We start from the raw sequence: 16712 nt of genomic DNA on the forward strand, positions 1-16712 counted from the left end.
TGTGTCAGACCCTCATTTGTCAGTGGCTTTGAGTGTCATTTCAGTAGACCTTCAACGTTACTTAACCAGCTTTATGAAACTCAGTACCTTCTACAAGATCTGCAATTTCATTTTGCAATTAATTTGCATTTTCCTCACATTGTTTATTTCCATCTGTCAGTTATTGACTCACAAAACTTTCTAAGTTTTGCAGAGACAGATAGCTGAGGAGGGAAGGATACTGGAATAACTAATGGGTTAAGTGACCAACTCATTAATATTTTCATGTGGTTACAACTTTTGCTTCTCTGCACAACCTTATGACTGAGGGACTAATGGGACTCTAATGATGAGGAACCTTGTAATCTAACTACACATTTTCCTTCTCATCCTTCATCACGGCTAGCCTTAATTTTATAGAGCATCTCAGAAAAGTAAACCAATCAGAAGTTATCAGCATTTGGGGAAGTCCTGAAAACATAAGTATTAATTAGTTCAGACATTGAAAAAGGTTATGTACACTACGGTCAGTATCCCACTCAGCACAGGTAGGCAAAATCAGTTCATACCTTCCCCATGTACATCATTCTCTCCATCACAGAAACCTAGTGGGAAATAAAAAACACACGTTTATGTGGTGCTTTCATTTTTATTTGTTCATGAATTAGTCACTCTTTCTGATTTGCAAGTCCATGCTGTATATTGTTATAAATATTTTTGCAGTCAACTTATTTTAAAAAGAAGTTTATATGGTGTCTCAGTCAATGTAAATAGTATATATGAATAGCTATTTGCAAAGTTTTAAAAATTTGACTTGGAATAAATTCTGTCTGAATAAAGTATTTTTAATCTATAAAATATATTACAGGTGACAAGTATTGTATATCCTATTGCTCTAAGCTAAAACCAAAGCATCGTGCCAAGAATATAATATGTTAGCATTCTCCTTGGAGAAATCAAATATACCAAAAGAGTTTTCAATATAAAACCAGGATAAAATTTTTAAACGTAGCTTATTTAAAGTTTAGATATGCTTCTGGATGAGCTTAATCTATAAGTTAACCTGATTAGTCTATAAAACTTAAACAAAATGTCTATAATCATCCATTCAACATGCATTTAAGTTCCTGCAATGAGTAAGTGCTAGGTGTGGCCAGGTGACACAGTGTAGGTGAGAAGACAGGACAGGGAAGCAACTTCTCTAACACAGGTGGAAGATATAAAATTCTAGTGGAGCCCAGGAGCCAGGCAACACTGAGAATCCCTAGGAGCACTAAGAGGTGGACAAATGAAACACATTCATCAATACAGAATTTCTCTGAGGCCTATGGAAAGAGAATCTAAGTTAGTGATTTAAAACTTTACTTGAGGGCACAAAAAGACCACTTGGGTAGGCTTGTTAAAATGCAGATTCATGGGCCCAAACCTCAGAGATTTTGATTCAGAAAGTGTGAGAATGGGCCCACGAATCTACATTAATAATCACCTCAGAGGACTCAACTACAGATGGTCCCTCACTCTCTGAGAGACCTGGACGAGGCGATAGCTTAATCATGATTTCACACATCTAAAGAAAGGCAACGTGAGCAGAAGAACACTAGAAAGTGAGGTGCAGAGAGACAGAGGCTCGGCTCTGCAATGGCACTGCCGAAGGAGGGGAGGCATGCTCTGAGGCATATTTTGGCTTCCCTGGGACGCTCATATTGAAAAAGGGCAGGGAACCTGACCATTCTGATCGCTCAAAAGTAAATACCCTAATACAAATAAAAAACTAAGTTTTATACAGCCACCTGGTATGGTATGTTGAAGCATCTCTTCATCATCAAGACACCAATCCCTCTAGATTTAATTAGTAAGGCCAGTTTTCAGTTTAAAGTAAGGCTGATCTGTCCCTGGAACATGAGGACTCAACTGAGGACTACCTTGTGAAACTGCCTGAGTGGTGAGCAGATACCCCACAAGATATCCCATTAGTGCCACCCTCTCTGTCAGACTGGAACAGAAGGCTTCATGGAGGAGGTGACACCTAAGTTAGGCATTGAAGGATAATGATGAGAATAATAATAATAACAAGAGCCAGCATTACTGTTTGCTTCCTACATGCCAGGCACTTTACACAGATGATCTCACAGCAATCCTACGAGGTAGGCGCTACTGTCACCCCCAAGATCACACTGCTGGTAAGTTCTGGTACTAGAACTCTGGCCTGTGTGCCTTCAGAATGTCCAACTTGCTGTACCTGGAGAGAGTACACACTTGGGAGTGAGGGTGAAGGGGATGCCCCAGTGTAAAGACAGGAGGAGGAAGAGGAAAGCGTGTACAGCAGGGGCAGAGAATGGTAGGTCTGGCTGGAGCACAAGACAGGAGGAACGATGCGGGATAAGGCTGGATTGAAGGAGGCTGCCAGTAATGTGGCATGATGTAGGAAGAGAAGGTTTTGATTAGAAAAGCGACATGATTACAGCTAAGCTTTGGAGAACACGTTCTTGCAGCCAAGTATGCGATGGATTGAAAGGAGAAAGCCTAAAGGCAGGGAGACCAGGTAGGAAACCAATATAACAGTCCAGGCAAGAAGGAAGCAGGGTACTGGCAGTGAGGATAGAAAAGAGGAGGCAGATTTGAGGCACACTGCAGGGATCGAATGAACAGGACTTGGCTAAGGAATGGGTGTGAGGGGTGTGGGAATGAGAGTAATTAAAGATGACTCCCAGGTTTTGAGTTTCAGTGACTAGAAGGATGGTGGTGGTGGTAACTGATACATTAGCATCAAGCTAACACATAACCAAAATATTGAAGCTTGGATTTTTATTACTGGGTAAATAATATCATAGGCTATGACACTACAAATAAAGGGTTAAAAATAAAAAGGAGTGAGTTTTGACGGCATATCTGGAAACAGAGAAAACTCATTTGCATCAGTCCTGCAAGGGATGGGACAGCAAGGCTGTCTTCCAGGAAATCTCTGGGTCTCACAGCCCCGAGGGCTGACTTCCTCAGTGTAATGGAGACCATGTTCCCACTCCTCGCTCCTGTACCAGATGGATCTAAAATAAGTCCTAGCACCGTCTCGATTTGCTGAGTAGATAGGCGACAAGAGGTAGATCACTTACCCAGAGTGTGTCCTTTAAGAAGGCTCTGGTGCTTCAGCCTCCCCCTTCTGGGCCCTCCTGCCATCTGGGTGACACCTTTTGCCTCTTTAGATCTGGGATGCTTGTGCCCCTCCCCTCTCCCTCCTGTCTGTGCAATCAAGTGTCACTAACAGGCTCACTTCTTTCAGGGCTATTTGCATTTTAAACCTTCTCCTTAACTCTGCAGGTCTGAGCTATTGAAAGGTGTTGAATGACTTGTTGGAAGGTCAGAGAGGTCCAGCACACTTCCTTCCCAGAGGAGGAGCTCAGTCAGGGCTGTCCTCCCCAAAGCCGGCAGTACTCAGCATCTAGAGCTCTCACGCACTCTCCTGCCCTCAGCTCTAGACTGCTCCCTGAAAGGACAGGGACCACCCAGCCCCCTCCCCCACACGCTGGTGATGAGTGGAGGGGAGTTAGGAGACAGTCTTGGGCTATGGGACAGGGCAAGTGTCACAGAGAGTCCTTACGCTTGCCCGTCTGTGTGTGTGTGAAATGATAATTAAAGTGCACATGCTGCCAGGGAAATGATCGCTATTTCTCCTTAAAGACGCTGGATAATTAAACAAGAAGAGAAGTCACAAAAATCTTGCTTGGTTGAATAAAAGTTTACTTCTGTCATTTACATCAATTGCTTACCATGTATGCCTAATTGTCATGCAACTCAATGACCATTATGAAAACTACTAAACATGTATCAGATTAATGGCTTTATTTTCTTGGGACACAAACCTTTGCTCATGAATGTATCACAGTTTATTACTCATGTAGTTAAGCTATGAGCAGATGCTCCCTTATTATCTGCTCACAACCAAAAAAATAAATAAATAGTGGAAACATTAATTGAGGATACATCATTATGCTAAGGACAGATTCCCAGGGAAAGAGCAGTTATTATTGCTTCTGCTATGGAGCCCATTTCTGGGCTTCAATTATATTTTCCCATCACTTTTTTAATCTTGACTTTATTTGGTTGGTCCTATAATAAGAAATACCTTTTTGCAAAGCTAGTTGATATTTTCAAATCCAAAAGGAAAGAAAATAAAAAACTTTAATGAATTACAGGGGGAAAATACATGAAACTATTTAAAATAGCTCTCACCAACAAATATAATTCTCCAGAAATAATTCCTATCCTTGGAGACTTGAATAATATTTTAAACACACTGGCTTTCCCATGTAAACACATCCATATTTGGATGTGTTTCTGAGTTCTGCTATACTTGCAGGGCAACTATGCAGAAGCAGGCACACAGCTCAGACATTTGGGCTGGAGGTCAGCTCACCTTCCATGGTTGTCAGATACTGTGGCCCAACAATTTCTAACTGCTGATTTGAAAAGACTGAGCTCCACGATTCTCACGTCAACCCAGGAATTCTGCTCCAGGATTTCATTCTTTCTTTCTGCTTTTCTTAGGGCTCTGTCTACCAGAATCAACATTTACATTCATTTGCCATCCTTATTCATCCTCACTCACACCTTCTGACACTTCTCACCTCTTCCCTCAGAGGCTACATCACTCAGCATAAATACTTCACTCAATCACTTTCTTTAGTTACTTTCTTTTCTCTCTGCATGAAGGCCTCACAAGCTCCTTACTTAAATTACTCATGATTTCCTTGTTCTTTCTAGGTCTCTGGCCCTTTCCAGAGAAGCATAAACTTTGCACAGAGGGCAACACGAAGGAATGGCAGAGGCAGAAATGTAGCTCTTCATTCGAGGTTCCAGGGTAAAAACCTATCAATCTGGTCCCCTCACAGTTCAGGGAGACTCAGATCTCGCTGCACTCACTGGGCAGCACCACTGATCACAGTCTCTGCTTTGTTTATATATTTCCATCTCATCTATCCTGAAGCTAAACTACTCCATCTTCCCAGATATCCCACTTCCCTAAGCAGTGAGCAGTGGACCCACATCTAATTCCAAAAAAATTGCCAGCTTTACTCTCATATTCCCACGTGTGGAAACATAGCTAGAGAGCCCTAAACAATTCTAAAAGATCTCATACGTTACAAGCAAACAACTGTTCAGGCAAATGTAGTTATCTCTGAATTGCACCAAGGGAACAAATACAGCAACAATTATTCTTAAATCTCATCCCCACTATATGCAAGGAAATAAGACCTTGAATGTTCTCCTCAGAAGAAACAGGGACTATTTAGGCTTTAAATTGTCTAAAAACTTAAGAAAACCAGAAAAGCTGGTATTATCTTGGCCAAAGATTTATTTATTCCCCCATTTCAAGACCAAACATATAGCCCTGCTTGTGGACAAGAATAAACCTGCATATGGAATGGGTAATTCAAGACCATTGTTCCCACTGGATTATAAACCCCAGAAAGGCAGGCTTGGAATGTGTCTTAGTGAACCAGCCTTGTTTCAAGTGCTGGTGAGATGTCAGCACCCACAGTATGTTTTAGCGAGAGCTCTACACGTCAGCCATTGTGTAATTTCTCCACACTTCTCCATCACTGAGGGCTCCTCTGTGCCAGGCCCATGCTGGAGACAAGACCATTAAGATGCTGACGTTAAGAAATCTACACTGAGGGCCGGCCCCGTGGCTTGGCGGTTAAGTGCGTGCGCTCTGATGCTGGCGGCCCGGGTTCGGATCCCGGGCGCGCACCGACGCACTGCTTCTCCGGCCACGCTAAGGCCGCGTCCCACACACAGCAACTAGAAGAATGTGCAACTATGACATACAGCTATCTACTGGGGCTTTGGGGGAAAAATAAATTAATTAAAAAAAAAAAAAAGAAATCTACACTGAGCAGAAAGAGAGAAGCACATCCATGAGAAAGGCAGTCAAGTGACATAGGTGCCAAGATAACCATCTATATGTAGGAGCTTTGGGATGTTAGAAGGACATGGGTAGTTCTGGGATGGCAAAGAGAGGAAGGTCAAGGATGGCACCATAGGAATGGTGACAAAGCTGAGGGTGTTGATTTGGTAGGCCAGGAGTGAATTAAAAGAGGAAGACATGGGAACAGGAAGAAACATTAGTAGAACCCAAAGTGGTTCATGTGGCTGACTCGAGGAGTGAGGCTGGTGAGTGAGGAGAGAAGGGAGAGAGGTAGGCAAGGGCCTGATCCTGGAGCTCCTGTCGTTCCAAACTGGGAGATCTGGACTCTCTCCTGGAGGTGAGGGGGTAGCAACCAGGATTAAGCAGGAGAGTACTATGATCAGATTTTGGTTCACTCTGGATGCAGATGGTGTGAATATGCCTTTTCCCCACTCCTGGGCACTCTGGCCTCTCTCCACCCTGTTATTCACTCTGGCCCAAGGGAGGTGGAACAATGACCCGACCGGCAGAATGGGGCACAACTGAGCAGGCAATGCCCGGCTCCAGCTCGGCTTCCTCTTCTCCTGCTCAGGAGCGTGCCTTCTCTCAGAGAGCGTGTCTTCTCTGCTTGACCCTGCCCTTCAGTCTGTCCTCAGTACTTCTCCCAAGGAGGCCACCCTGGGCCAGTGCCGCTGGCCACTGGGGAGTCGGCCTCATTCTGGGGTTCAGTCATAACAGGCCATCGACCCACAGAGAGAAGCCATTTCCTCTTGTCAGTAATAAAGGTGATATTGAGCTCCATCTGTCACTTCTGGTTTGATTTCTCAGTTTGTTCAGATCCTGGATGGGAAAACAGGACCTTTAGAGAACCCAACATACAACTGGATTAGAGGGATATAAGACCAGAAATAAGGAGCCAGTTAGAAAGTTACCATGAGTCCAAGTAAAATGACGAAGCCCTAAAAAAGGGAGTGTGGTGGGGGAGGAGAGGAAGCTCGAGGGCCAAGAAGGGAGAATCCGCAGTGGAAGAGGCAGGAGAGAAGTACATGATGTTGTAAGCTCCATTTTCATTTCATCATGCACACACACACATTTCCCCTGCTAGGAGCTTTTTCTCTGAAGACTGTCAAAGTGCATGCACCACTTAAGCTTTTCTCCTCTTGGTTCCTAAAGGACAGAATGAGAAAGCCGAGATGCTGTTAGCAGTAGGCCTGTGTGTCTTACCCATGTATGGAGCAGGCCAAGCCGACTGGCTCCCTCCTCCATAGGGGTCCTGGGGCTTGGTGCTCAGAGCACTCGTATGAAGAGCAGAATCAGAATTGGTCCTAAGGGGAGGAGGAGAGAGTCTGGCTGAAAATCCATTTTTCCTTAGTGAAAATGCAATATTCTTTGCTGAAAATTACCAACAGGAGAGAAGGCAAGAAAAACTGATTTACAATTATCCATAAAATGAGGGCTTGGGACCTACTTGAAGTCCCTTACATCAATAACACCCTCTGAGGATCTCCCACATCCAAAAAGATTTTAATTTGTACTTGCATAGTCTTACACTTTGAAGCTAATGGCAATAATGATCTATTTCAACAAGGAAGACCTCAGATTCATGGCTTCCTCTAACTAACTTCCTGTTCTTCCTCGCAACTCAGAAGATCACTGTGACCAGTGTGTTCTCTGTGGCTGCACTAGATTCTTCTCTACTTGAGAATAACTCCTTATATGAAGGATCACCTATAGCAGTGGTTCTCAAACCCTCCCAGGGAGAATGCAAGGTTAAAGTCTTTGCCCTTTCACTCTCCTTCCCTTACGAGCACAGTAGCGTTTTCCAGCAGCTGTGTGATGGGTGATGGCACCACAGACTGAACGTATCAACAGAGAATCCAGCTATCTTCAAGAGATTTATAAGAGGTACAACAATGCCACTCTTCTCAGTAATTTTTTTGTTTTAGAAAATATAACTGTGCTTCTTAAAAAAGTATTATTTATGTTGACATGTAATGAGTTTATTATTGTCATTTTGTTATTTTTAAATGTATTAATTAGTATCTTTTATAAATCTGTCAATTTAATTTCCAATATCAATAGAAAATATCAAATATAAACTCACTCAAACAAATACTCTTTGAGGGCCTCAACGGTCTTTAAGATTGTAAAAGAGTCCTAAGACAAGAAGTTTGGGAACTGCTGATATATAGCAAATTTCTCAAATTCTCCCAGACAGCTCCAACTTATACACAGCCTTGACTCCAAGAGATGATTATTTACTTATCTCATCCAAGGGTCAAACTGCCATAAAAAGAACTTGTGAGCAACTTTGAATTAGCCTAAAATGCTTCTTTGTGGTCTGTTCCAGGTAACAGCCTCATGTGACCATTGAGCCTTGTGGCCTGACACTGAGCACCATGGCTGTGTTGTATTCAGACGAGGGAAGAGGCAGTTCAGAACCTGTGTGATGCAACAGGAAGAGTGTAGACTCTGGGATCAGAGAGCCCTGAGTTCAGATTCCAGCTCCTTTACAGATTCAAAGAGACTCAAAAGAATAGCAAATGCAGAGAGACAACTGGGAAAATCTGAATATGGACAGGATATTAGATAATAGGAAGGAATTATTGTTAATTTTGTTAAGTATAATAATGGCATGTGGTTATGTTTTTTTAAAAACGTTCTGATCAGCCTTATACTGTTAGAGATATTTACAGGTGAAATACTATATCTAGCCAATGGGGCTGGGAGGTGGCGGGGTAGAAAGACACAAGGATGGCAAAATGCTGATAAGTACTGAAGCTGAAGGATGGGCCCAGGGACTTATAACTCTTTTCTCTTTTGTGTATGTTTAAAATTTTGCACTATAAAAAGCTTTTTTTAAAATCCCAGTTCCATCACATATTAGCTAAGTGGCCTTAGACAAGTCATTTAACCTCTTAGAAGAGAAAATAATACTCATTCCTGTAGGATGTTATCAGGATTGAAAAAAATGACCTACGTAGAACACTCACCACTGTAGTCATGATCATGATAATAGCTAACATTTATTGAATACTTACGCTTCCCATGTGTCTTATACATCTTATTTAATCCTCACAACCATCCCCTCACAACCATCCCCCATAGACACAGGTACTATTATCTTCCTTTTCCAGATGAGTGAACTGAGGCATGAAGAAGTTAAATAATTTGTTCAAGGTTACAAATTGACTAAGAGGCAAACTCTAGTCCTGCTCAGCCCTCTTGTTCTTACACTGTGCTATACTGTCCCGTGCAGACACTCAATAAATGGTGGGAGATTTTTTTTTTTTTCTTAACACTTATATAACCCACAACTGATCTGAACATACCCTGGCAACTAGATAATATATAAAGAACACCAGGACAATCAAATGGATTTGTCTTCTTTAAAATTTATTTCTACTAGGAAACAACCCATGTACCTGTTAAGTGCAGATGTTAGCCTGAACCCAGGATGCTTTTCTTCTTTCCAAGGAGGCTGCTGCCTTTAAAATAACATAACATAAAATATGAATATGAATAACATAAAAAGAAGAGAAGTTCAATCCACAGGGAGTAAAGGAGAGCCTCAGGCCTGGGTCTGGGAACCGGCTCGTCCAGTCACCAGCTGCAGAACCAAGGAAAGTCTGCAGAATGCTCCAAGCCTCACTCATTGTGCTCATCGCTGTTAAAATGAGGTCAGACTGAAGGATCTCTCCAGTCCCTGTGATTTCTGATTTCCATGATAAAAGCTACCACATCCTTGAGAACAGGATTAGCCAGGTGGGCATATAAGGAATTTCTGTTTGTTTGTTTGTTTAGGAAGAGCAAACAGGCACCTTTGAATGCCTTTTGAAACAGTTCAAATCTACGACCAACTCCTCTCTAGGGGATCTGAGATCTTACTCCAGATGTATAAAAAATTACTCCTTATCACACACCCCAAGTGTGTGTGTGTACGGGGTGCCCTGGCAAAAACTTTTGCCCGGATGCAAAAACTTTGCATTCCCATACAGATGGCCATGAAGAGGAATATAAATGTTGCAGTTACCCAGTTTATGAAAATATTAATCTAACTAATCCCAGGGCTCTGGAAAGCATAAGACATTTTTTCTTGGATACAGATTTTTAAAATATCAGTTTGGAGATGTCTTTTTATGATTTAAAACACAATATTATATTAATTCTACAACCTTGGATCCCAAGATTCTTGAGAGTACTTGAAAACCTACTTGAGGTCGGAGCCCGCTGTTACCCATCTTAATGCTGACCTTTGCCAGGTCCTGATCACCCACAGTAAGGGCTCAGCCAGTACTTGCCCAGAGAAGGGATAGAGAGGAGACCTCAACCCAGAGAGCTCAATTGCTTCAATATGTACATTTCAAATGACTCCTAAATCTGACTTGGTGATCTGAAAATGATACCACACACACAATGGATGTAGCAGTCTTTTCAGTTAATTTTATATTCTACCACCCTCTAGACTCAAAAATACTCAATTTTTTTGTATATATACTCTACATACAAAAATACTCAGAGACCCTAAATCAAATCCCCTGTGCAAATTAGCATTTTAGGAGCTGACTAAAGCTTTTGTTATTTTTAGTGGCTTACTAAGACACCCTGAGAAAAGAAATTTATTTTTCCATGTCTCAAATATAAGAATTCCAAATTGGCGTATTCTATGAGTAAATGTGTTCAAAATGTGTTTTCATTTGGTTTTAAGTATGAAGATCTAGATTTACTTAAATAACTTTTCATTTTAGACTTTCATATAACCCTACGATTATACATGGAAAGACTTAAGTTTTATAAGAGAAAACAAGATTCTACGCCTTATATTAGAAATTTCTAAAACATTCAAGGTGGATAAAATCAAGTAAAACTATCTGAAAATAACACATGCCCATCATATCTTTTACAATACAGCTTGCTTACCTTGGCCAACTCTCATCCAGGGGCTGTGAGGAGTAAATGGCTCCAAAAGTACTACCATCAAAGTAGAATTTTTAATAAAGGAAAAATAAAATCAACGGAAAGGTGAAGCAGAATTAAGAAGCTGGAATGGTGGAGAGTTAAACAACTGAGTTTTCGGTTCTTATCTTTATCTCTACACCCTCTAGCTTTTCCTCCATGCTTGCTCTTATCAACTTCCTCTGGAAAGTCTATTCCTCTATCTTCTGACCAGTGCTGTCTTTGCATGATTCTTGTGGGGTGTTTCTTATTTTTTTTTGCCTGCCCAGCATCTTTTATTTTCAAGAACTCCCTCCACCCCTACCCCAAACCTGGTGAGGCTGTCATTCATTGCAGGCCTTCCTGTCCCATGGGATGTACCCAGGCCAGTACTTCCAGTCAAGGTACCTTATCCCCCTGGAAATAGTGATTGGTTCAGGGATGGGCTCACGACACAAACAGGACCAAAAACAGTGCTATTGAGGGGTAAAAAAGGAGTGCCCCCAATTGAAGAGGTGAGCCTGAGGACCAAGTGAATCTGGGTTTCTCTCCTTGGAGAAAGCCTGTCTACTCATGACGTCAACACAGACGTAGCACCTCACAAATACCGAGTCTCGATACTACTGTATGAATCCCTGGATTTAGCCCTTGGGCTTCCAGTGACATAAGCCAATAAATTTCCTTTTTTCAAGTTAAGGAGGGTTCCTGTTATTTATAATCAAAAGAAAGCTGCATTCAATTTGTGAAGAAATGTTAATTTCCTTAGGTTGTCAGGGGCTCTGTTTTATAAATTCTGCATTCTCCACTGGGTCTACCATGCCTCAGAACATATTCCAGACACATGAAGATACAAATGTGATGCTGCACTGTACACGCTGAGTGCAGTAGAGCCGTTTTGGTTAATTTATTTAAATTACGCCCAAAGAACAATCTTCTTAAAATATTTTTAATCATATTACTTTCCTGCTAAAAAATTTTTAGTGAGTCTTTATAGAAGAAGGCATCATCTGCTTGGGCTCAGGAAGAAATGGGAGCCTTGATGGAGAGGGGATCATGCAGGCCTGGTGTTAGTAAAACATGGACACCAATGAGTTCTTAATGATTTCGTGTGAGGTGCTTCCTTTGCCAGGAGAAGCATTATGATCACAAGTTTCACTTTCTGTGTATTAGTTGTGTCGTATCTAGTCTTCTTATTTCTTAATCTGAAACCGAGTCAATACAATAAAACAGATATTTCAAAAGAGAGGTACTTCTTCAATGTTAACTACTAGGTTTAATGTACATGAAGAACAGATGAGAACAGACCACAGTAGGAGACAGAAGAGGAAACGGTGACAGAGAAATAAGAAGTCCCTCTGAGAGACGAAGTGTATCAGTATTTTAATTGGCAGAGCCATTAGGAAGAAGGCAGTGAGTCTCATCACCTGTGGTTATCTGCCTTTCTCTTTTCTGCTGAGTTTGATGGATCTCTGTCCAGAAAGCTTAATGTCATGAAGCAGAAGTTTACCACTTCTCTCAGTACACTGCCACCCTTAAAGTCATTAAGTCCAATTATCCAGTACTGGTCATACAAATTAGAATGCAGTGGTATAACAGTAACGTAATAATCAAGCATTGATTATTCCAATGTTGAGGTATAAGTTAGTATTTTAGCCTTTCTAATATAAATTAACAAAATGAAAATGTAGTAATTTCCTGAAATTTTTAAGATGACTAGGCTAAGGCATCAAAAGTTTAAAGACGTGACCTCTGAGCTCTCTTAATTCTCACTGTCACATCTCATTTAATGGGTATTCAAAAACCCAAGAACAGTTGACATCAAGAGAACCACGAATGTTACTAGCTTACAGTTAAACTCAACAGAAGGAAAACCTAGAAAAGGTTTATTTGTTCTTCTGAAGATGTTAGAAAACTTCATTTACATAGCTTTAATTACTTCACAACACTGATATGCCCTAAAAAACAACTTAAAGACAGAAAAAAGTACTCATTTATAAACTTGAATTTACCATTTAATTCAACAAACATTTTTGGAGTGCCTGCCAGCTGCCAGCAAACAAACAGAAGAGCAGCACAGGTGACAGGGTTTTTAACAAGCCAGACCAGCTCCTCATCCTTAGTTAGTTAAACCTATGTTAAAAAACAATCCCACATTATCATGGACCTTTTTGTTTATCCCCCGTGCACTCCTTTTCAGCTCCTTTGCTGGTTCCTCCTCCTCTGCCTTCAATCCTGATGCTCCCTGAGTTCTGCAGGCCTCATAGCCTCTCAGCCCACATCTGTTTGCATTGCTCTCAAAGGAACAGGGTGGGGGGAAGGGCCTCCAAATCACTGGGTACCACTGAGAGTGGGAGCAGGGCAGAAGGCTGGAGACCCTGGGCAGACACCTTGGGAAGAGTGCCCTAGAAGACTCTGAGAGCGGGGCCCCCACTCCTGTCCTCCATGCTCGCCTTAGTCAGTCCCAACCACGCCTTTGGCTCCAACTATCACCCACAGTCCAGTAACTCACAAATCCATACCTCTAGCTCCCAATAATTCTCATGAACTCCAAGTCCATATTTCCAACTGCCTACTCGGCTTTTCTACCAAAAGTACCTCAAATTCCATCTAAAACCCAACTAATCATCCTTCCTCTCATCTGCTCCTCTTCTTATAGCCCATCATATGTAATGGAGGGTGCCATCTACCTAGGTGCTCTAGCTGGAAATCTCCGAGTTATCCAGTCTATTCTCTCTTTTTCCAAGTCCCTGCAGTTCTATGGAGGAAAATCCTTCTCCTCATGCTCCTGCCTCAATCCATTGACAAGGGGACTCCGAGTCCTACTCCTCAACTCGGAGAGTGTTGGGGGAAAGTTCTTACTCACTCTTCCCCAAAGGAAGGGGAGGAGCTTTTCTGTTGATAAGAGAGAACATCTGTCGGCCCACCTACCCGTGGGTGAGGTTATTGAGACAGAAGCTGCAAACAAGTTCCACCCTGTCTTTTTTCATGCTGCCCACCTGGCGGCTGTGAGCACAGCCAGGGGTCTTCTTTTGGCTTCCTATTTCCTTGTGGTAAGTGCACCTGGGGCAGCGCTCAGGAACTGCCTTCTAGGGGCAGCCGGGAGGCTGGCCATTTTCTCTCCTGCCCCCTGTAACTCTGTCTTCTACCAGGGACGGAGTTTGTGGGGCAGGCCTGTGACCTTCCATGCAGCTGGCAGAGTAAGTGAACTCGGAGTCTGCTTCATAGGACCCACTTACCAAGACGAGTTCCAGGGTCAGATTTAATACATAAAACTGGTCACAATTAGGTTCCTTCTTAATTTCTCAACCACGTCTTCACGACCACTCTACTTCCTCTTGTCCCTTTACCTGCAACTATGTCCTGCTAGAAAACATCTTAAAGTCAAACTTTAAAGGAGGTATATGATATAGTGGGATTATTTTGAGTCTTTGCATATATGAGAAGTTCTTCCTATTTACCTCAGCACACGAGTGACAAATAGGTTGCATGTGGAATTTTGAAGTCAGAATATTTTTCCCTTAAAACTCTAAAGACTAGCATTTCCTTGTCCTTTGAGATGGAAATCTCTAATGGGTGTTAGGTAAAAATTGGGGTTTGTGATCAAACAAGTTTTGGAAACCCTGGGTTAAAGATAAGAAGTTTCTTAACTGCAGGGCTTCTCAGACCCCTAATATAAACTGTGAAGCTCCAAGAGGGCACACTGAATACGGCAACCTCTTGGAGGGCACCTATTACATTTCTCAAACGTAATAGGCCAGGCATTTCAAAGAAACAGTGTTCTACAGACCAGTGTCCTAAAATTTTCATCTCATTGTATGAAGAGAATCAAAGTGAGGCCTATTCCAAAGAGGAAAGCCATTCCTAACACTGGCAGGTCTTAAGGAATCTCTCCACGACTGTCCATGCCAGTTTCCTAGATATACTCTCAAACAGTATTGGGAATACAAATCAGAAATTCTCTAAACACTTGTTTTTATTTCTAAAAACACATCTCTTTTAGAGGAAGGCATTTTTCATAATTCTTCTGCATGTCCCCTTCTTTTTCAGTGTATTACCCACAGATCTGAGATAATACTACATTTGCTGTAAACTGATGTTAATAGTTCAGAAATTCAACACGACGGTGTTTCGGATACATGTTTGCTGCCCCTGAAGAGTGAGGAGAGGGCTGCTGAAGACACGAGCAGCTGCAGGAAGGCAGAAGAGCTTCTACTCTGAGTTCTCAGGCCCAGGCCCCCAGCCAGGCACCAGCACAGGCAGTGCCTCTCCTCTGCCTCGAGTGCAGCCCCTGGCCCAGGCCCAGCTGCAGCAGAACCCTGGTCTTCGCTTGTGGTGGCCCCCAGGCCAACAGCAAAGCCCACTGCACTAGTCTTCTGTGTGGTTATGGCCGCCCACTGCAGAAGGAATCTCCCTGTTCCAGGACTCTGCTTGTTGTGGCTGCCCACTCTGAGGAAGCTGGAATATTTGTTAAACAATGTGCGTTTTATTTGAGATCACTACATCACAGGACTGAACCCTTGTCTAGGCCAGTTTGCCTGTTCTAAAATAACACCCAAGCCAAGAAACAGCTGTAAGAAGAGAATTCTGAATACATTTTTTTCTTTTTGATCTAACAAAGATTCAAACCAGTGTTAATACTTTCAAATGACAAAACTTCATTAAGGAGGTAACAGATAAGTGTGAAAGGCAACCATTTTAAGCAAATTATTTCCCAACCAACAGAATCCAGGCCATGAAAGGAAAGACGGAATCACAGCCCTCCTCCTCCAAGTTCTCCTGAACATATTAATATCATCTATATAAAATCATCCCACTTTTATATTTTACCAGGAGCTCATGGTCCCCTGATTTCTCAAAAGAGACTCACTGTTCATTAATTGGCAGGCCTACACTAAGGGACCTTTTTTTGCATCAGCAGATGTCCAGTCCCAGGACCCAATTAGGTGCTTAATAAGAGAATACAGAGAGATGTCTCATGACCTGTGAATCAGACTTCTACTGTCTGAGAACAACTTTAATTTTTCTGTATAATAATTTTGTTTTTGCATCTCCTTCCCTTGGGAGTTCATCGGCTTTTCTCCTGCTTTCACAAGTTGACCCATATACAGGGTCAAGTTATACCCTATGATATATTACCTGAAAAGAGAGAGAGTCCCCTGAACACACAGTGTAGTCTCCCCTTCTGGGACTTTGCACAAGCTATCCCCTCTGCGTGGAACATTCCCTCCCCAGCTGTCTTCCTCTCTTGATATCACCTGCAATCATCTGAAGGTATTTTTCTTCTTTTTTTTTTTTTAACCTGTTTGCTGTCTGTCCTCTCCCACAGGACTGTAAACTCAAGAAGGCAGGGACATGTCTGTCTTATTCACTATGGAGTCACAGTGCTTAAAACAGTACCTTGCACAGAGAAGGGGCTCTGTAAATATCTGTGGAATAAACGAATGTATTTTCCTTTACTTCTTACTTATCCTTCAGGCCTCAGATTTTCCTCCAGGATGCCTTCCTCATTCCCCTAAGACTGGTTCAGGCTGTCCCTCCATGAGCTCGCATAGCCCCTGAGCTGCCTCAACTACAGCTCCCCACACTGCCTGTGACCCCTTGCTTGCCCAGCTGCCTCTCCCCGGAACTAGGAACAACTTGAGGCAGGGATCATACCGTGTTTGCCATTATGTCTACAGTGTCTAAAATGGGGCCTGACACTAGTAGATATTTAAATCATTTTTCAATGAATGAACATTCTTCTCTGTCACTTTTCTTCAGTCCTCTCCTCTTCTAAGTTATTCCTTTGGTTTAAAAAGTTGTGAGTATATGTGTGTGTGTGTATATATATATATGTATGTATATACACACATATGTATATATGCAGACTATATTTGCTGCAAAAAGGATCTGA

General features: G+C 42.2%; 1 protein-coding gene across 3 annotated transcripts in view; it reads right to left on the reverse strand.

Moving 5' to 3' along the window:
- Positions 1-16712, reverse strand: part of CRTC3 (CREB regulated transcription coactivator 3) — a 97812-nt gene that overhangs the window by 22089 nt on the left and 59011 nt on the right. For all 3 annotated transcript variants that reach the window (XM_058542504.1, XM_058542503.1, XM_058542502.1), the window contains exons 4-7: positions 10805-10866; positions 9310-9372; positions 7109-7209; positions 549-584 (exon numbers count right to left, since the gene is read on the reverse strand). In XM_058542504.1, the coding sequence (XP_058398487.1) occupies positions 549-584; positions 7109-7209; positions 9310-9372; positions 10805-10866 (262 nt within the window). The remainder of the gene's footprint in view (positions 1-548; positions 585-7108; positions 7210-9309; positions 9373-10804; positions 10867-16712) is intronic.

Source organism: Diceros bicornis, chromosome 5 (genome assembly GCF_020826845.1).
Source record: "Diceros bicornis minor isolate mBicDic1 chromosome 5, mDicBic1.mat.cur, whole genome shotgun sequence".
Taxonomy (NCBI): domain Eukaryota; kingdom Metazoa; phylum Chordata; class Mammalia; order Perissodactyla; family Rhinocerotidae; genus Diceros; species Diceros bicornis.